This window comes from Equus przewalskii, chromosome 14, assembly GCF_037783145.1.
Source record: "Equus przewalskii isolate Varuska chromosome 14, EquPr2, whole genome shotgun sequence".
Classification (NCBI taxonomy): domain Eukaryota; kingdom Metazoa; phylum Chordata; class Mammalia; order Perissodactyla; family Equidae; genus Equus; species Equus przewalskii.
The window spans coordinates 55,151,552-55,173,652 of NC_091844.1; the positions used below are offsets into that span (position 1 = coordinate 55,151,552).

The 22,101-nt window shown below is 43.6% G+C and overlaps 1 protein-coding gene, 1 long non-coding RNA gene and 1 other non-coding gene across 4 annotated transcripts in view; 1 reads left to right on the plus strand and 2 right to left on the minus strand.

Annotated features, from left to right (window-relative positions):
- The window catches only part of LOC139073338 (proline-rich protein 2-like), a 46,162-nt gene extending 33,731 nt beyond the window's left edge, over nucleotides 1-12,431 (minus strand). The window contains exon 1 of one of the 2 annotated variants that reach the window (XR_011526570.1): nucleotides 2,697-2,839. Coding sequence is in view for 1 of the 2 variants with exons in the window: in XM_070574022.1 (XP_070430123.1) it covers nucleotides 11,444-12,184 (741 nt within the window). In the remaining variant the exon portion in view is untranslated. Of the gene's footprint in view, nucleotides 1-2,696; nucleotides 2,840-11,309 lie in introns of those variants that run through there. The other variant, XM_070574022.1, reaches the window with a different exon arrangement.
- Nucleotides 10,217-17,648, plus strand: LOC139075783 (uncharacterized). The gene is made up of 2 exons (XR_011526571.1): nucleotides 10,217-11,329; nucleotides 16,948-17,648. It is a non-coding gene; the product is annotated as an uncharacterized lncRNA (long non-coding RNA).
- TRNAI-UAU (transfer RNA isoleucine (anticodon UAU)) lies at nucleotides 11,322-11,414 on the minus strand. The gene is given in 2 exon segments: nucleotides 11,322-11,357; nucleotides 11,377-11,414. It is a non-coding gene; the product is annotated as a tRNA-Ile (tRNA).
- Nucleotides 17,649-22,101: the final 4,453 nt, after the last annotated feature.

Sequence of the window (22,101 nt, forward strand, 5' to 3'; positions counted from 1 at the left end):
TGATATTTGACCAAGCCCTGAAGGTTGAGGAGCCAGCCACCCTAAGATTTGGGCAAGGCTGTTCCAGGAGAAAGAATGGCCATTGCAAAGGCCCCAAAGCAGAAACAAAGAATAGAAAGACTACAGCGGCTGGTGCATAGCAAACCAGGACAGAGTGACAGGAGCTGAGGTTGGAGAGGTGGGCAGAGGCTACTGCAATAGTCCAAGCAGGAGGGGACAGAAACTGCAGAAGAAAAGAAGTGCCAGGATTCAGGATACATCCTGGAGGGCATCACAGGATTTGCTGATGGATTAGATGTAGGGGGAGCAAAAGGGTACAATAGAGGCTGCCTGCCAAGCTTTTCACTTAGAACTAAGCGAACGGATGAAAGGACCATTTTGTGGGATGGGAAAGACTAGGGGGGGAGCAGGTTTGGGAGGGGAAAAAAGTCAAGTGTTTTGCTTTGAAAGAGTCCTCCAAGCGGAGATGGCAAGTATGCTGAGGGAGAGGGCTGGGCTTCATAAAAAGGCACAGGGGAGTGTCTAGTATCTTTATCCCCAGGCCAGTTTAATAGTTTGAAAGTTTACAGTAATTTTTAGTTTGGCCAGAAATGGATGCTGCCTTTTCCTTCTGAAAGGAATTCTCATTAAGAAATTTGAAAAATTGGTCATCAGAGTAAAATGATGTTTTGTACAATAACAATTGCATTAGTCAAGACCCCTGTTGATTAGTGACAGAAACCCAAGTCTAACTGGCTAAGGCAAAAGGACACTTCTTTGGCTCACATTATCAGACCACACAAAGAGAATTTGTGAGGCTAGTCTTAAGAATCAGAGACTCACACACTTTCAGACCTCTCTCTCTTGTGCCTGCTTCTCACTAAATGTAGCCTTCATTCTCCCCGGCCACATAGCTCAACTAGAAAGATACGTGCTAGAAAGATACGTGCTGGAAGCTGCAGGAAGCTCTAAATTTATATTCTTTATGTTTCTAAACAGAAAGAAGAAAGAATTCTTCCCAGATAGCTCAAGATAGAAACATCTCATGGAAGGACTCTGGTTAATTTTGAGTCACATGCCCATCTCTGAACAAACAGTGTGTAGTGTGGGCAGGAGGACGATGTGGTGTGACCGCCCTGGGCTGGTCCTGTGCTCCCAGCCTTCAGAGGGGCCTAGTATGTTACCAGAAGAAAGGGGAAATAGAGACTGGGAAGATCATGGCAACATCTGTGGCACAATGTTACTTTTCTGCAAACAGAACGAAGAATCTTACAGCTAAAAGAGATCTTAGAAGCCTCACCAACCTCCCAACCAACACAAGATTCTCTTCTACAATATCCCGGCTTCTGCTCCATCACTTTTAAAGCCGGGAAATATACTCTTTCACCAGTCAGCTCATCCCCTGTCTCAACAGCACTAATCATTTACAAAATAAATTTGCTTCCTTGTCGTCATCACCCACGGGCTCTAGTTCTAAGTTCATGTTCTTTCCTCTAGGTCAACACTGAATACGTCTACTCCTTTCACAAACATCTGAAAGCAGCTCATAGATCCCTCTTTAGCCCACTCTTCTCCAGGATCCATATTCCTTGTAGTTTCTCAACTGTAGTCTCCATGGATGGTGTATTGTTATGGAAAGTAGTGGGGCATCTAGTCCCGTGGACCGTTAAGGTCAGGGTTGTAGTATCAAGGACTAAGTGTGAAAAGGCAAGGAACCAGTGGAAGGAGGAAAACTTCCCCACGTCCCACCCCCCAGGCTTTCCCACAGCATGGACTCCACCCCAGCCGGCGGCCTGTGCTCCCAGAGGGCCAACCAGCCAGCAGGGAGCATAAAAACACTTCAAGAGGATTCAGTTTTACAGTTTAAGTTAAAAAGAAGAAGAAAATAGACAAGACAAAAATAAATTTAGAAGAAAAAGTTAAAAGAAGGCTAAGAGGAAATAAATGAAAAGACTAAGGAGCGAGGAAAAGGTGTAATGAAAGTTTTAAAGGGAAAGAATATACTCATTAACAAAAGAGTGTTTAAAGGAATGAAATGGTTGAGACAACAAAATTTTAAAAAAATAAGTATAATTAGGAAGTATTCAGATAATTAAATAATAATCAGTTAAATAAAATTAAAAGATTCTTTAAACGACTTTAAACATGATAAAACTAAAAAATAAAACAGAAATAGGTTAAGCTGAAGGCAGCAGAGCAGAGCCCAAGGGCCAGAAGCGCCAGGCAGGGCTGCGTGGGGAGCCTCCTGGGCTTTTTCTAAGCCTGGGGTACTCTTCAGGGCTGAGATCCTCAGCCAGCCACGCCTGTGTCAGAGCCTCCAGTAAGTCCTTCCTTAAATATCTCTCCAGAAAAGGCATCAGTGGTGCCTCCCCAGGAACTGGAGGACATGTCATGCCCCATCCAGCATCAGTCAGCCCAGACTCCTCAACCGTGGCTCTTATGATGTGGATTCCAGAGGCCTCATGCTCATGGATTATCACATCAGAAACCCTCTTTAGAGGTGATTTCACACACCTGGAAAATTTCATATATATATAATATTTATATTATATGTTATATATAACGTTATATATATAACGTTATATATGTTATATGTAACATTATAGTTAATATAAACTATTATATACATAATTATATATAATTATATATATTTTGTAGATATGTATCCATCCCGTGGACCAGGAATCCCACATCTAGAATCTATCTCAAAGACATACCAGCAAAATATTCAAAACGAGGGGCCGGCTCTGTGGCCTAGGGGTTAAGTTTGGCTTGCTCCACTTCGGTGGCCGGGGTTTGGTTCCCAGGTGCAGACCTACACCACTCATCAACGGCCATGCCGGGGCAGCAACTCACATACAAAATAGAGGGAGACTGGCACAGATGCTAGCTCAGGGCAAATCTTCCTCAGGAAAACAAAATGACGTGAACAAATTTGCTGCACTATCTACAAAACCAGAAGACTGGAAATAATCCAAGTGTCCCTCAGGAGAAGGATGGTTGACTAAACGGTGGTACACCCACACGACACCCACACGAACAGACTACTCGCAGCTGCGATAAGAAGCGAGGGAGAGCTCCATCTGCGACTTTGAAACAATCTTCAGAACATACTGTGAGTGAAATCAGCAAGGAAGAGAACAACTTTTGGATAAGAAGGAGAGGAAGTGGAATACACACGTGTGTATTCGTGTATATTTTTTAAGATAAACAATAGAAGGATAAACTGAAAAAAGTAATTTTTAAATTATTACCTGTAGAGAGAAGGAGGAAGCGGGATTAGCGGACAAGGATACAAACTGGACTTCTCTGAATAAACCTTGTTTATAGTTTTCACTTAGGAAGCATGTAAATATTTTAAATAAATAAATCAAAAAGAAAAAAAAGGAATCCCTAAAAATGTGAAACAAACTGAATCAAATGACATTCATTGTGTATCGTTGGTAACACAGCCATACATAGAAAAATTACTTTGACTTTAAAACAATACTTTGAATACTGCATTTTGAATATAAACTTAAGAACAAAAGCGATCACAAAGAAATCTTAAACTGCAATCAATAATCTTACTGTTAGAAATAATAATGATGTTATTTTGAAACTATTGTGTGTATAGTAGAATAAATCAAATAAGTTATTAAATAATTATATAAGAATTGTAAAGAACTAGTATTTTTAGAGCAAGAGAAAAGAGATCCAAATGTAAAATTGAAGGGCATGAATTTTGTAATCTTAAATTTGAATTGGAAATATCACTATAAACTCAGGCTTTATTTTTCTCTTTTTGAAAAATATGCATTTCCTAGTTCTGTCCACTGGAAAATCCTTGAAAATATGACAACCACAGAGCAGCAGTAAGAAACTCTATCACACAGATTGTGTTCTCCTAAATAACATTTCCCAAAAAAAAGAACCAGGCTCCTGGGAGAAATGGCTGACTCCAGGGTCAAAGGAAGAAAAGTACAAAGCACATTTTGGAATATCTTGTCTTGCTGGGAACAAGGAGAATATCAAAGATCTAAAATTATGTCAAAATGACCCCAGAGCCAACTTGATGGAACTTTCCCTGGCCAAACACGGGACAAATCGAGCATCAGCAACGATAACAGGATCCAATGAATCAAGAGAACATAACAGTCCCAAACATGTATACAGCCAATAACAGAACTTCAAACTACGTGAAGCAGAAAAAGGTAGAACTAAAAGGAGAAATAGAAAAATCTACCATTGTAGATGGTTATTTTCATACTCTTCTCTCAATGATAGATAGAACAAGTAGGCATAAAATCAAAGATACAGAAGACTTGAACAACGCTATAAACCACCTTGATATAACTGACATTGACAAAACACTCTGCCTGACAACAGCACAGTACGCATTCTCCTTAAGTGCATCAGAATCAAATGGAAAGTGGGAAAACAATAGAGAAAACCAATGAAACCAAAAACTGGATATTTGAAAAGATAGATAAAAGTGAAAAACCTCTTATCAGATTGATCAGGAAAAAAAAAAGAGAAAAGACACAAATTACCAACATCAGAAATTAGACGGGACATCACTATGGATCCTAAAGACAAGAAGGGACTATCACGAATAACTTCATGCCAATAAATTCAACAAATTTAATGAAACAGGCAAATTTCTTGAAAGACACAAAATACCAAAGCTCAGAATACACAGGTAACCTGAATAGCCCAATATCTGTTCAAGAAATTGAAGCTGTAGGGTTTAGAAAAAAATCTTCCCACACAGTGCCTCACTTGTGAATTCTGCCAAATATTTAAGGAAGAAACAGTATGAAACTTATACACTGAAAACTACAAAACATTGCTGAAAGAAATTAAAGGGCTAAGTAAGTGGAGAGACATACCTTGTTTATAGAATGAGAAGTCTCAGAATTGTTAAGGAAGCAATTCTCCTCAAATTGATCAATAAATTCAACAGAATTCTTATAAGCCCAGAATGTTTTTATAGAAATTGGCAAGCTGATCCTAAAGTTTATATGGAAATGTAAAGGACCTAAAATGGCCAAAATAGTTTTGAAAAAGAACAAAGTTGGAGGATTTACACTATCTGATTTCCAGACTTACAGTAATCAACACAGTATGGTGCTGGCATAACACCACACTGCCATACAGGTCAATAAAATAGAAAGAGAGTCCAGCAAAAGACCGACACATTTATGGTCAATTCATTTTTTTTTTTATTGAGTTATTGATAGGTTACAATCTTGTGAAATTTCAATTGTACATTAATGTTTGTCAGTCATGTTGTAGGTGCACCACTTCACCCTTTGTGCCCACCCCCCACCCCACCTTTCCCCTGGTATCCACTAAACTGTTCTTGGTCCATAGTTTTAAATTCCTCATATGAGTGGAGTCATACACAGATTATCTTTCTCTCGCTGGCTTATTTCACTTAACATAATTCTCTCAAGATCCATCCACGTTATTGCAAATGGAATGATTTTGTTCTGTTTTGCAGCTGAGTAGTATTCCATTGTATACATGTACCACATCTTCTTTATCCATTCGTCTGTTGATGGGCACTTAGGTTGCTTCCACGTCTTGGCTATTGTAAACAGTGCTGCAATAAACATTGGGGTGCACAGGACTTTTGGGATTGCTGACTTCAAGCTCTTTGGATAAACACCCAGTAGTGGGATGGCTGGATCGTATGGTAGTTCTATTTTTAGTTTTTTGAGGAATCTCCATACTGTTTTCCATAGTGGCTGCACCAGTTTGCATTCCCACCAGCAGTGTATGAGGGTTCCTTTTTCTCCGCAACCTCTCCAACATTCGTTGCTATTAGTTTTAGATATTTTTGTCATTCTAACGGGTGTAAGGTGATATCTTAGTGTAGTTTTGATTTGCATTTCCCTGATGATCAGCGATGATGAGCATCTTTTCATGTGCCTATTGGCCATCAGTATATCTTCTTTGGAGAAATGTCTGTTCATGTCTCCAGCCCATTTTTTGATTGGGTTGTTTGATGTTTTGTGGTTGAGTTGCGAGAGTTCTTTATATATTAAGGATATTAAGCCTTTGTCAGATATATGACTTGCAAATATTTTTTCCCAGTTAGTGGGTTGTTTTTTTGTTTCAATCCTGTTTTCATTTGCCTTGAAGAAGCTCTTTAATCTGATGAAGTCCCATTTGTTTATTCTTTCTATTGTTTCCCTTCTCTGAGAAGGCATGGTGTCCGAAAAGATCCTTTTAATACTGATGTCAAAGAATGTACTGCCTACGTTTTCTTCCAGAAGCCTATGGTTTCAGGTCTCACCTTTAGGTCTTTGATCCATTTTGAGTTTATTTTGGTGAATGGTGAAAAAGAATGGTCAATTTTCATTCTTTTACATGTGGCTTTCCAGTTTTCCCAGCACCATTTGTTGAAAAGTATGGTCAATTCATTCTTGACAAGGTGTCAAGACAATGCAATCAGGAAAGGATACGCTTTTCAACAAATGGTGCCAGAACTGGATATCCATACACATACATAAAAGTAAGATCTCTACTCCCATCATACACAAAAATTAACTCCTAAATGAGAGAGCTAAAACATAGACTAAAATCATGGTGACTTTGGATTAGGCAAAGATTTCTTAGATATGGCATCAAAGATATTATCCATAAAAGAAAAAAATTATTGATAAATTGAACTTGATCAAAATTTTAAAAGTTTTTTCTTCAACAGACACCATTAAGAAAATGAAAAAGCAAGCCACAAACTGGGAGAAATTATTTACAGAACATATATCCAACAAAGCAATTGTGCATAGAATAAACAAAACTCTTACAACTCAATAATGAAAAGACAAACCACCCAATAAAAAAAAGGTAAAAGATTTGAATGGATAATTCACCAAAGAAGATATATGAATATCTAATAAGCATTCAAAAAGCTACTCAACATCATTGATGCAATTCGTTGTATGTCAACTATAATTCAAAAAAATGTGAAAAATAAAATTAATTGATCACCTTTGGGAGTTGTAAGGGCATCAACTCATCATTCTAAAAATTAGTAGAAAACAAAAAAAGTCAAGCAACATTGTCCAGGCTTTTCTATGTGAATTGTGCTTTAGGAAAACCAAATAGTCAATGGAATAATAGAATTAGAAAACCACTATTGTGTAATCCTTAATAAAATAACAAATCTAACAAAGAGCCTCAATGGCTGCTAAAACCATCAGGTTAGAGGCTGATGTGGAATTTCATAACGGATGTATTAGGCTGACCACATCTGAAATCACCAGTAAAATGAATATCACTAAATGTGGAACAACCAGACACATACTTCCTCTTGTGATGCAATGGTACATAGTACCACCGATAATATATTTTTGGGAAAAAAAACTTTTAATCTGAATTTTATCAAGTTTCTAGATCTAATTGTCAGAGGGGATTGAAGAACATGTTAAAGGATGCCTTGAGGATGCAATTAGCTAAATTATGTGGGAAATTCTACAGATCAACAAATAAATATCATAAAAAGGAGTTGGGAAAAAGGGAACGGGTACAAATTAAAAAGCAACGAAAGCTGTATCGATCAACCGCAATGTGTGGGCCTTGTCTGGATCTGGATTCAAACAAACCAACTGTAAAAATACCTTTCAGAGGTAAGTGTGGAAATTTGAGTACAGACTAGATATTAGATGATGCAGAGGCAATGTTATTAATCTTTTTAAGTGTAATGATGCATGGTTATGCTTTTTTAAAAAGTAGTTACCTGTTGGGTATACATACTGAAGTATTTACAAGTTAGGTTAAACTATATCTGGAACTTCCTTTAAAATATTCCAGTGATGGCGCAGGGGTAGGGGAGAATGCTGTGGGAATGATATCGATGAAACAATGTTGACAATTCTTGAAAATCGTGATGGATGGATACATGGGGGTTAAATATACTATTTTCTCTACTTTGGGGTACGTTTGAAATTTTCCATAATACAGAACTGGGGTTTTGTTTGCTGAATTTTAAGTGGGCTGTGTTCTGACCTGCCAGAGCTCAATAGGAGTATTCCCTCCCTTTAACCACCTAGAGGCCAAGCGCTCAATATCTGCGGGGCGCGCATGCGAGAAATGAGTCAGATTAAGAAAACAGCAAAGCAAGCTGGTGAAGCAGTTGCAGCGGGCACCCGCCTCTGTGTTGGGGATTAACGGAGAGTTGTGGAACAGAAGATCACATGCCCATCCAAACAGGGTAGCCAATGTTGCCATGTGGGAATAAGGGCCCCAGAGGACCAAATCTTCTAATTTTTCATTAGAAACTTGAAATCTGGGCATTTCAGTAAAATCTCCCCATATGTGGGCAAATGATTACAAATTTTTCACACACTTTGCAAGTCAGTGCTAGAAAGCTAAACAAAACCTGTCTAGAGGCTAGATTTGTTCCACAGACTGCTGTGTTGTGATCCCTGACACTACACCATGTAATGCATTTTATAGTAATGCATTAATAATTGGTTGACATTCCTAGCAATTGGGTCATATGGCTGGACAACTGAGGTTGCATCCATCTGAAGTCCCCAAACCCTTTACAAGCAAACAGCTGTCAAGCCAGGCATCCCCCACACTGAACTCTGAACTGAACACAGGCTCACAATCATCTCTATCAAATTGCATCTTGTCGTGTGTCACAAACACTTGTCTCTGGATTGACTCTACTCTTCCTCCAAATTCTACTGAATCTGCACTCCCTTCTGGCTTTGTATCACACAGTGTTCACAGCCATTCTTCATCCACGCCATCTACAAAGCTAACATCCACCTGGGGTGTCAGACTTCTCTCCTGCCAGGTATCTGCAGCTACTCAGCTATAACTTCACCCATCCTTCCAAGTTCGTCCACCTCATGTTTACCCACCTTCCTCCTTGAAGCCACCATACATTATAGACAGGCCTAATCCACGAATCTTGTGGTGACAATAATGCCACCTTACATCTGTATGGTACTTTATGGTTTTTAAAACATTTTTCAAAAATTTTCTGACTTGATCTTTATCACCCATCACAACCTTAAAAAAATCCTATCAATATCACATTGTTAAAATCTGCCAGTAGTCTGTTTGTTTATTTGTAACTCACTAATAATTTCCTAGCTGGGGATTTCTAGATTATGTAGACAAAGGGCAACTAAGTTAGCTTCCTTCCTTCCTATCTCACCATTCCACAAGAAAAATAGTTCTCCAAACCACCACCATTCCAGCAACAGCCAACAGGGACAGAAACAAGATTGAAGAGGAAGAATGTTCTAACTGTGAGAGTTGACAGAAAATGGAATGGTTTGCCTTGTGAAGAAATGAGGTTTTGATGCTGGAAGTTTTCAACTAGGAGCTGGGGTTTTGTAGAAGGGATTCCAACGTGGATAGGCAGTTGGGCAGATGATCTCTCATTCATTTGTTTCCATCCATGTGGGGAAGCTGCTCTGTGCTCAGCTCTCAGGAGTACCTGACCAGTTCTTGTAGTGAGCAGACTCTGAAGGGCAGAAGCCTACACTTGGTGAGGTTTTATTGCTTTGTACATTTTAAAATTAATTCCCTTTTTAAAAGCAGTTCTCAGCAAATTTTCTTTTAAAAATGCCAAACTTTTCTCCATTGTTCAAGAAGAGAGAGAATCCATACAATGGAATATGGTTCAGCCATAAAAAGAAACGAAGTACTGATACCAGGTAGGATATGGGTGAATCTTGAAAACTCAAAGACGCCAGTCACAAAAGACCACGTATTATATGATTCCATTCATATGAAAGTCCAGAATAGGGAAATGTATAGAGACAGAAAGTAGATTAGTGGTTACTTAGGGCTGGGGTGGGGGGCCAGAGGGGTGATAGCTAAATGATACAGGGTTTGTTACTGAGGTGATAAAAATGCTCTAACACTGACTGTGGTGATGGTTGCGCGTATCTGTGGATATGCTAAACTCCATTGAATTGTACACTTTACATGGGCTAATTGTATGGTATGTGAATTATATCTCAATAAAGCTGTTTTTTTTTTTTAATTAAGCGAACTTTTAAAAAATTGGATAGATTTTTGTTCCAGGCTTTGGCTAGATTTCTAAAGGGAGCTCTCCCTGCTGAGGATAAGCCTGTGCGAGAGGCTCTGGTCGGGGGAGGAACTGGCCGCCAGGTTAGGGGAGGGGGGTGGAGTTTCTCACATTTCAGTCGCCTTGAGGCCCCCCCATTCTGAATCCGGGGCTGGGGTTAGTAGCCAAGGGGACAGACAAGGCTCCACCCTCAGCCCACTTTCTCTGAGCTTTCTAGGTCTTGCTTCTCACCACTCCTGGTAGTATTTCCACCCCAGGTTTTAACTACTAGCACTTCCATAAAAACAGCTGAAACCACTCTTTTGGGAGAACACGCCCGGGAGGCCTCTCACCCCAACTAAACTGGTTCCCTGCTTCGTCCACACCTCCTGGGGATGTGATGCACCCCCTCATCCTTGTCAACGCAGCCCCCGCGTCTCCGAGGGGTGTTCCTGTGCTGGCTTCAAAAACCAGCTGGCCACACGGGGGGAGGGAGATTTTCTGGCCCCGGGAGGTCTTCTGAACCTGGGATTTGAGGCATGCATGAAACGACACCCGCCACTCGAACATCACTAGAAGACGTCTGCTCTCCGTTTTGCCAGCGAATTCCACCACTCCAGACTGACACCGGGAGAAGAGGCGCGAAATGGGGAGGGGAAACGCCCTAGGCAATTTCTCAAACTCTGCAAATCCGCCCAGGGAGGCCCGGGTGTCTGGGTATGGGAGAAGGGGGTCTAGGGGTCTCTGCAGATCTGAGGGAGGGGGTAATGACTAGTTATTACTAGTTTAGGAAGGGAGCGGCTGCTGCACTAGCGCCCCCGCGCCGGGCCTCGGGCCCCAAATCCCGCGAGTGGTCGACCGCCCAGCTCGGGCCCCGCCACCCAGCGCGCGCCGCGCTGCACCCTGCCCTGGGCAAGGGGCAGCGACCGGGAACCCGGGCCTGGTCGCGGCGCCAGGAGCTCGGACACGCCCGGTGTTTTCGATTTCGATGCCCAAGCAGGGCCCCATCACCGCTGCAGCGTCTTGGGACCTCCCGTCCGCATCCCCGGGACTGGGTGTCGTTAAAGGAAACGCCTAGGAGGAGAACTAGGAGGGAGCAGTAGGCAAACGTCCGGGTTCGACCGGCTGGATGGTGCGAGAGAGCAACAAGTCGCTTGGAAAGTGGGTAAGAGGCTCCACTGCGAGCTGCTTCCTGCCTGCGGCGGAGCGGGACGTGCGCGCAGAGAACTCAGAGACAGGAACTGAGAAGGCTAAAGAGAGACTAACTCGGTCCCTTGGGCAAGGAGATAAAAGGAAGGTCCGGTACCCAAAAGGGACGTGCTCCAGGTGAGGCTCGAACTCACAACCTCGGCATTGCTCTGCATGTACTGCTGTATAAGTACCGCGCGCTAACCGATTGCGCCACTGGAGCTCCGCTTAGCCGGCCTCGCGATGGTTCTATCAGGGTTCACGCAGGCCCGGTGCGGGCCTTCGCGGAGCATGCGCACCCGTGGCTCCGGGCTCGGCGGGAACGAGCTCCGGCCTCCAGCCTCCTACAGCTTCCAGCCCGGCGGCCCATGCCGAGTGAGCCCGGGCATCCTGCGCGGTCTCTTCGGGGATGGGGGTCCGGCTGGCAGGGCCGTGACAGGCGGGCCACTGGGGCCTTGGAGGAAACGCAGCCCGCCTCCCCGGCAGCGCGGGAGGGGCAGCCCCGGCCGCCCCGTCTGCAGCCGCCTCCGCGTCCTCCGTGGAGCTTCGCCTCCCGGGCGCGGGCCCCGCGAGGAGGGGGCCTGGCCAAGGGACCGGGCGGCGGCCAGCGGGCGGGCTTCGCTGCGGGGGTGCCGCGGGCCGGAGGGTGGGGCCGGGCGGGGCGGCCTCGGCTCTCCGGCCGCAGATGCCACCGCGGGTCCAGGAAGCGGGAGGACGCGGCCCGCACGCCCCGCGCCGCCCTGCAAGTCGGCGGGAGCGGGAAACCCCTCGAATGAGCGAATCCGGCGCCTGCCAATGGGGCGGCCGGGGAGCGCCCGGCCGGGGGCGGACCGAGGGCGGCGACCGAGCTCCACGACCGGACAGGGCGGGGGTTTCAGCAGCAGAGCCTTGCGTACCCCCGTTTTTCCGCGGCCCTTCTTCCGTCGTGAGCGGGGTGCCCGGAGCCCTCCAGGCGGGAGGGGTGTCCCCAAAACCGCGCCAAGCCCCGGGCATTCCGGGGACATCTCGATCGCCCGACCCTTGGGAAGGTTGCAGGCTAAGCCCCTGCGCGTTTTGTTGGGCCACATCGTGTTTGTTTTAATTTTAAAACTAGTTCCTAGTATTTAAAATCAAGAGGTCTCATACAAGTATCTGGATATCCATCTCTTTTTTTATAAACCAGAAAATATAAACACGGTACCCGGGGCCGAATCATGACTGTCCTGTGCTCTAGGCACTTTGTTTTCGTGGGCACCTTCCTCCATTTAAAAAAAAAAAAAATCGTTTTCGTTATATTTTACTACTGCCAAATAAAGGCAGATATAATCCAGGCTGGATTTATTGTTACATTCATTATTACTATATTCATTTTTTCTCCTGATTTGAAAAGAATTTAAAATGTAAACATTTTTGCAGGCTCTAGGCACTGTACTCCCTGTACCTAACTGATAACTCTCCCGGGAGCCTGCATCCCCTGGGAGGGTAGCTGCGGCCACCTCCACACAGTGCCCGCGGCCCCCTCGGTCTCTTCCTCCAGGGTTGCCTCACTCGGTTGTCTCAGGGGCCTCTGTTGGCATGTTGGTCACCCTGTTTGGTGACCTCTGCTTTCCTGGGAGAGCCAGAAGAGCAAATAACAGAACACTGGTAATAGATTAGGGGAACTGGCATGAGCAAGCGATGGGTGCAGAATAAAGATTATGTAGGTAGTCACCTATCCGATGGGCACTTGTCCACAGTAACAGGTTGTGTTAGGGTGACTGGCAGTAGCATTGCAAAAAGCCTTGAAATTTGAGCAGAAAAGATTAGAGTGATGAGGCGGACCATGAGGAGCCAGCGACAGGTTCTGTGTAAGGCAGGGGCCTCCTGAGGGTGGTGTTTTTAGGAAACTCAATGCCACATACAGATTGGGGTTATCCACCCAGCAAAAAGAGGTCCGTGAGATTTTCCGGATGATTTTGTAAACTATGAGAGACACACATCCAGAGCAAGAGTTCAGAAAGAGGATGGTCAACACTCCTGCAAGATCCCATCAGGCACCACCAGCCAGGTGGTGGATGCAGAGCTGTTTACAACCGTGCTAGCACTGGGGCTCCTTGGAACATGCGTGGGTGAGTCCAGGGTAAATCAAGGGCAGCAGAGAGTGAGCCTTTGAAATAAGTCCCTCCCAAAAGTTGGAACCTTTACCTGTAAAGGTAAATGCATGGTTTTCCCCCCTAAATTGAAAGGAGTTAATTTCCTGATAAACAAGAAAGTAAGTTGTGGACCCATACACAGTGTCTTCTCACTCCCAGTAGCATTTGCAGAGTCTGCTCTTCCTCCCTCCTGAGCCCCTCAGGTAGAACCCACCTGGTGAACTATGAGCAGCAAAGTTGGCCCCTGGTGGTCCAGCTTCCTTTCACACTTCCCGCATTCATGGATCTACTCCTTTATTAATTCAGCAGATATTGACTGATCCCTGGTTTCATGGCAGGGGAAGGCAGCACCTCATGAAGCCTTTGGGAACTAAAATAGCTTAGTCCTCAAGGAAATTGGGGCTCTAAAGGAGGAACCTAGTGCGAGCAATGCTCAAGGTGGAGGGGGGCCATGTCAGAACCTCTGCCACCAGAGAGATGTTCCAGCCAAGGAGAAGTCTCCTGAGACCTTCAAATCACAACTTCATATAGACTGACTTCATATAGAGCAGTGAATTAAGAGTCTGAGCTGTGGCCCTCCCTGGCTGTGTGACCTTAAGTAAGTCTCTTACCCTCTCTGGGCCTCAGTGGCCTCATTTATAAATTGAGGGATCTAGACCAGATAAGAGCTTTCTAGCCTATCTCAACTGGAGAGCTCCTTTCACCATGTACACTCTTGCCAACACCTTGAGATTATTTAATCACTTAATAATTTGTGTGATCTGTAATACAGAAGTGATTTTTAAAATAAAAAACTTTAGATACATGTATAATTTTAAAACAATCTTGAGTAATACCCATAATATAAGAAGACTAGCCTCAACCTTTTTCCATTTACCATGTAATGCAAAATGTTTAATTTACTGTAAATTAATTGTGTAGAGGAAAAGCATGCTTTGTTAAATAACTTTTAAAAAAACATATATCATATTTGGTATTGGGACAAATGTATATTAAAATGTATGAAATTTAATGATTCATTGTAGCATCAAAAATAGACAAAAACTGCTTTCCTAAGTGAATGTTTGGAATTTTTGCACTTTGAAAAAAAACCAGTTTATTTTTATTACTCTCATGTTCTTGTGTCTAAATGATAAAACAGAGTTCAGGCTGCTATATGAAGGCACCGTTCTGCAAATAACATCAAGTGGGAATGGCTGGTCTCTAGTCTTATTAATGAAAGGCTGCATTGGACATAATGGTCGCTGTATTTTGTCTTTTTAGCTTTGGTTTCTGACATACAAGAGACATCAGGGTGAGCCAGATGAACATTTTGATTAGCTGAATGCAATTTGCACATCTAGTGACTGATCATCTTGAGTCAAATTTGTAGAATTTTCATTTTATGGTCTTCCTTTACTTCATTTCAGCAAACATTTTATATTTTCTATCTCTAGCCAGCATTCCATTATGGGTACATATTAAGCAGTATATGGCTAAAAAATGTTGCTATAGAGCAGTCAAAACCCACATAGGAACCACCTGAGCAGCTGAGTCACACACGTGCGCGCGCACGCGCGCACACACACACACACACCCCCCCCTGTGTTCAGGGACTGCGGCAGATGCTGGTCAACATGCAGTCAGACACTCCCAGAGTGATCCTATTTTAATGGGCAAGAGGTTGTCTGAAGAATTATCTTAATTATTATTTTTCTAAATAGAAGTCTAAAAGATGTCACTGCCACCTGTAGCAGTTCAGACCATCTTGAATGCCTCTCAAAACCCCTGGGATTAAGCAGCGTCTAAGATCCCTTCCTACCCTAATAAACCACGATCCTCGCCAGCCCCATGTGGGGAAATGATCCTTTATTTTCCCTTAGGAGGAGAAAGATGTGTGGGTCCCAAGGTCCAAGTTCTAGGGAAGTGTGATGCAGATTTGAACCAATTACACCTGAGAGGAGAGCATGATAATAACTCTGGGAAGCACAGGTCCCTTCGCTCTCGACTGAAGCTGAAATGAAGACATGCCGAGAGCCTATCAGATGTGAAAAAATGTTAAAAATCGGTAACATCCAACGTCGGTAAGATGTGTGGGGAAATGAACACTGTTCATTTTTGTTTTGTTTTTAAGACAGTTTAGCAGAATCTATCAAATGCATATATCCTTTGATCCAGCAGTTCCCTTTCCAGGAATCTCTCCTATAGAGACACTCACACATGTGAACGAATATACCATATTTCATCAAATCTAAGACGCCTGAAGCCGTAAAATGTACTGTTACTTTCTGTACCCTTAAGAAAGAAAAAATGCTGCCATTTTAACTATGACACCATGCTTTCATATCACTTAGACTTTTCATTTGATACTTATTAAAAGACCTCTTTTAGACAGAGACATACTCTTTTTTTTTTTTTTTTAATCATATGTTACCCTTGAAAACTACTACTTTCTGCTCAGTTTTTCAGCCTCTCAGTTTCTTCCACTTATAAACCAGCCGGTGCCTCAAGGAGGGGAGGAGCTCAGCGGGTCCGCCTCACCGCCACGCATGTCTCTCTCCCTGGAATCTTGGCCGCTCAGCCCCTGGACTGTCCGGGGAGCTCTTTCTTTCCTTCAGGCAGATCGGTGCGTCTGTATATACTGTATTTCTAGCTACCATCAGTGGGAGAAGTTTGATAGAAAATGAAACGTCAAGAGCTAGCGTGATCACGTAATTCATCCTCCAAATCTGAACATTTCTGAGGGTGATAGGGGTATGGTTAATAATACTGCATCCATGAGCCTAACTTGTGACTGTCACAGACAGCCAGGAACACATGGCCTCCCTAATCATCACCCCCTTTGTACTGCTATAAATACATAAAACAGAAACAGGACAGATTCCCCATTAAATCTTTTTTAATTATGAGAACATGGATGGAGTGTGTGCCAGTTATTAATTGAGTGCTTCTCTGCTCCAAATACAGCCTTCTTTGCCCTGCTCTGTGATCCCGTCGGCTAGTGCCAACGGTTAGGCCTTGTCGGTGGAAGGTGCTAGAGGAACTCTGAAGAGGCTTCTCTTTGGGCGCTTCCAGCACAGCTGCCAGTGGGCGGCTTCCCTGTGAGATTTCGCCATCACCCAGCACAGTTCTGTGCTTGCCAACCCCAGCCTGCAGCCCCTCAGCAAACTTCTTGGCCATCCGGTGGGCCACCACCACGCCCTCACTGAGGAGTTCTGAGTCTCAGCTTGGGCGGGGAAGGAGGGCCTTTTCCAAGTTTATTCCTTCCGTGGGTTTTCTGTGTCATCTCTGGAGGTAGTGCTGCTCCCTTTATCCGTTATTCCTGTATTCGTTAGCGTTCCATTTACCCTACTTAGTAGTTAAGCCCGTTTACTAGTTTCTAGTTCTTTATACTGAATTTTCCCTGTTCAAATTACTGGTGTGGTTTCTGCCTCCTGACTGGATCCTGGCGGATACAGGATGCATTAATTATTTCTTTTACTTGTCATTTGAGAGCAAAATCTTTCAAAGAATATGGAGAACATGGTGGTAGGTGGGTAAAAATAACACACTTAGACAGTGCTTACCGTGTGCTGGGCACTGTTCTAGGAACTTTACGTCCTACTAACTAATTGAATCCTCGTGTCCACCCTATGAAGTAAGTAGCATTATTATTTCCTTTTACAGGTGAGCGAACTGCGGCAGAGCTGAGGTTACCTAAGTAAGCGGTAGAGCTGGGAGTTCTCCATGCCCGCCACTCTATACAGAGTCGAGTGCTCAATTTGCCACTGGAGAAGGAGACCCTGGAGAATGCCTGGCATTTAGACTGTGCCTCTCATGGGTTACCCTCAAGAGAGGCACTAGTCAGGCTCACTTGCATGATGGTGGCCAAAGGGCCTTAACTTGAAACCTGGGAAAGACCGGACAGAACTAGGACCAGGAGGGAGAGGTGAAAACCAGCACCCAGGTATGGTGGGCACCTGAATGCCCGAAGCCCTCCCGCTGAGAAGATGGGGTAGTTCCTGTGTCTCTTAAGGCAAGCGTTGAACCTGAACCTACTGGACCAGGTACAGGATGGCAGGTCTTAGAGACGAAGCACGGAAAATGATGGGGTCTCCCTTTAAGAGGAGGAAGGAAGAGTCTTAACGGAGACAGCCATGGAACTCTGGGGTTTCAGTGACACTCAGGGCGTTCTTTGGGTCAAAATTTTAGTGTGAGTAAGACAGGTCACCTTTGATCATGTCTCTGTTCAGCCAACAACTGACTGAGTGGCTTCAATAATATTCCTTTGCACGGACACACCACAGTTAATTTAGTCGTTCTCCTATTAATGGACATCTTGGATTATTTCTTGTTTGGAGCTATTATAAATACAACTGCTAAGAGCATTCTTGCACAAGTGTTTTTGTTTTTTTTTACAGTAAATACAGGAGTGGAATTGCTGGTCATAAGGTAGGTTGGTGTATAGTTTTTTTTAAGTGTTTTTTATTGTGGTAAAATATACATAAAATAAATTTACTACTTTAACCATTTTAAGTGTACAATTCAGTGGCATTAGGTACATTTACATTATTGTGCAACCATCACTGCTACCCATCTCTAGAACTTTTTCATCACCCCAAACTGAAAATCTGTACCCATTAAACACTAACTCCCAACCCCCCCTCCCCCAGACCCAGATAACCACTATTCTACTTTCTGTCTCTACAGATTTGACTATTCTAGCTGCCTCATATAAGTGGACTCATACAATATTTGTCCTCTTGTGTCTGGCTTATTTAAGTTAGCATAAAGTTTTCAAGGTTTATCCGTGTTATAGCATGTGTCAAAATCTCGTTCCTTTTTAAGGTTGAATAATATTCCATTGTATGTACATACCACATTTTGTTTATTCATTCATCAGTCAGTGGACACTTAGGTTGCTTACGTCTTTTGGCTCTTATGAATAGTGCTGCTATGAACGTGAGTGTACAAATATCTGTTCGAGTTCCTGCTTTCACTTCTTTTGGATATATACCCAGAAGTGGAATTGCTGGATCATGTGAAATTCTGTTTAATTTTTTGAGGAACCACCATACTGTTTTTCACAGCAGCTGCACCATTTTACATTCCCCCCAGTAATGTGCAAGGATTCCAGTTTCTCCCCATCTTCACCAACACTTGTTTCTATTTGTTTGGGGGGTTTTTTTTGTAGTAATAGTCATCCTAATGAGTGTGAGGTAGTATCCCATTGTGGTTTTGATTTGCATTTCCCTAATAATTAGTGATGTTGAACATCTTTTCATGTGGTTATTGGCCGTTTGTTTATCTTCTTTGGAGAAATGTCTATTCAGATCCTTTGCCCATTTTTTAATTAGGTTGTTTGGTTGTTTTGTTGTTGAGTTTTAGGAGTGCTTCATATAATCTGGATATTAATCCCTTATTAGATATGTGATTTGCAAATATTTTCTCCCATTTGGTGAGTTGCCTTTTCACTCTCTTGATAGTGTCCTTTGATGATCAAAATTTTTTAATGTTAGAGAAGTTCTATGTTTAGTTTTATAAGAAACTGCTAAACCTTTATTTCCAAACTAGTTGTGTCATTTTATACTCCTGCCAGCAATGTTGAGTGTTCCAATTGCTCTACATCCTTGTTAACGCTTGGTGTTGTCAGCCTTTTTAATCGTAGCCATTATACTGGTTAAACCAGGGTGTGTAATAGCATCTCATTGTAGATTTAATTTGTATATCCCTGATGACTAATGGTATCGAGCATTTTTTGACATACTTATCGGCTATTTGTACGTCTTTATGAAATGTTTGTTCAAATCTTTCACCCATCATTTGGTTGCTTTTTTCAGTTTGTTTTGTCTTTTTTGTTTTTGGGGTTTTGGTCACTTTTTTTTTTACTAACTTGTAGGAATGGCTGATATTTCTCAGTTTCCTCATCTGTAGATAGCAGGTATGAATTCCTTCATGACACCTGGGTTATAAGAAAAGCCAAGCTCGGCCGCTGTCCACAGTGCCCTGGCCTCATAAGAGCCCACATATGTCCACTCCCATCTGAGGAATGTGGGATCCATGCCAGGAAGAATGAGGGGAATGTCACAGGATGTTGGGGGTTGGGCATGGGGAGCATCTAACACAGAATGATTTGAAGGGCGGTAGTGTTCAGTGGCTCCTGGCAAAGAGAGGAAAGAGGACCAGCGAGCAATAGACTATGTCCTCAGGAGGAAGGAGAGAAGAAAGGGAGCGAGCAAGAGCCCCCTGGTCCTGGAGCCAGAGAAAACGGAAATGCAGCAGATGTATAAACTCAACTGAAAGCTCATAGCAGAGCTGGCCCGTGAATGTCTCCCGGAGGACCTTCCATCTGTGAGGTGACAGGGAGACACAAACTTCCTGTTCTATTCATTTCTATTCAGAGTTCTAGAGAGCCCTGAAAAGCTGGCAGTGACCGCAGTGCAGACGAAGGGCTTTCTCCTCGCTGCCCTGCCCTGTCCCATCGGGTCTTAGCTGAGGTTGCAGGCTCCATCCCAGGACCAACAACCACCTTGGATCACGTTAGAGAGGCCATGTATTGGAGGGCTGACCACTTTTATTATTTGATGCCCCGATCTTAGAACCTAACCCTCCCTGAGTTGCAAATCACAACTATCAACACATCTTTTAATGTACAGAATTAAGCTTTAAAACGTATGTCAGTCAGGAGATGGAAACCATGCCAGCTATTTAACAAAGAGAGTATAATACAGAGAACTGTTAACCAGGTTTAAAGTTGTTAACTAGGTAACTGAAAAAAAAACTTTTGCAGTATCACAGAAGTAGCAACGGTAAGAAGCAGCTACCACCTCTAGGGCAGAGGGGAGCAGAGGAGAAACTGAATTACTAAAACTTGGAAGTTGGAGGACGACTCCTGCAGCATTGAAATGGAAACGCAGACCTCTGAGAGGGCACGCCACCTTCTGGTATTGGTATCTCTGATGGGGTCACTTTAAAGCTGATTTTTGCAAGACCTGGGAAAACTGCAAATTGGATTTAGAAATTGCTAAGGGAAGAGGCCAAGCTGATTAGCCCAGGAACCACAGGGGACAGACAGGAAGCAATCAGGAAGGAGCGAGTCCCTTCTTCCTCTGCCATCCTTGCCATCTCCCTCCATTACCTCCATTTTGCAGGATCTAATAGAACCAGCTGGCAAAGCATAAATGGAGTTTGCAGAATCCCAGCCCCTGCATCATATTGCAGAGTGTAGAAAGTGAGTTTGGAGCTGAGAGACAATAACTTCAAAACTGGCACAAGGGGATAATATCATACAGAATGCAGTAACCCTGCAGGCACACAGGAGTGTTTTGAGAATAACCTACTCATCCTCTATTCACCCAGAAACGTGAGAGATATCTGAGAGCAGAATAGACCAAATGTCCAAGAATTTGCCATGTGGACTTTTCTTTTGTTACTTCCTTTGGTCGTTCTAGCTCAGCGGTTCCCAAGCTTTCATGTCTAAGAATTGTTGCTTTATAAGTGAAATAAAGAATTTTCTAATTTGACTTGAACTATATGCAACTTTTGCCTTACTAACTTTAGGACCAGTCCCTAGCCCCCAACACCGCCATACACTGCAACCCCACTGGACTCAACGGGGGCAGAATTCTTTAAGAAGAAAAACTGTATCAGTAGGAAAAGCACAGGCCTTGATGCCAGTCCCGCACAAGGTGTTGATATTCTGGTGCCACTACTTACCAGCTCTAGACCCTTGGGGGCGCCAGTTAATACTCTGAGCTTTAGTTTCTGTTTGCTAATCTGTAAATGGAGATTAAATAAGAAAGCGTGTGGCGAGTAGCAGAGTGGGCCACGGAATCATTCAGTAAGTGGTAACCAGAGAGGGTGTTATTGCTGTTGTTGCAATTAGTTAGGCTCCTCAGACCTCACACCGCACTCGGATCCCGGGCAGAAATTGTTTCTCGCTGATTACTTGAAGGGGGCACTGGCGAAGGGAAGCAGTGGTCAGTAGCAGCAGGTCCAAATGGCGACAGTTTCTCAAGTTTCCACTGAGTTCCCAGAGAAGGGAGTATGGGATTGAGAGTATAAGAGTGCTGGGGCCCAAAAAGGGAGACAAGAGCAAATGCTGGTGAGGCTGCGGAGAAAGCAGAACCCTCACACGCTGTTCATGGGAATGTAAAATGGTGCAGCCACTTTGGGAAACAGTCGAGCAGTTTTTCGAAATGTTAAACACCAAATCTAGCAAATGAAAGATATAAATATAAAATAAATAAATACAGTAAATATGCTAAAACACCGGAAAAGGACCTCTCAATACACTTGAAACTGAACCTGCAAGGAATGACTAAAAGAGGGCAAAATTAGACTGAAGAAGGAAACCTCAGCCCATGGTGCGTAGGGGAGCCAAGAGGAGATTCTCTCAGGCTACTGGGAGCAGCCATATGGATGATTCAGACCCAAGAGGGATGAAGATGTGGGAGGAAATCCAGGGGCCACTGCTGGGGTAATTTGTTGGGACACTGAAGCAGGAGCAAGCAGCATAGTGACTCCCACGCACCCCTGTCATAGTCTGTGATGGGAGGTGTTTTCTAGGTGGGAGAGAGCAAGGGATGAGAGAGTTTACAACAGAGAGACAGCGCAGTACCTGAGGTGGCTGGGATACCCCAGGAGAAAGTGGGAGTGCCTAAGCCCAGAAGACCAGCTGCTGAGATGCCTTACCTGGTGGCAGATCTTGCCTCTCCCCTGCTCTCAATAGCACCCAGTGAGATTCTTGCCTCTTCCCCCCAGTGGGCTGTGCAAACAGAGACAGCCAATGGTCTAATGGAGAATGTCAGCCATAAAAGTGACTTGCACAAGGATCACTAA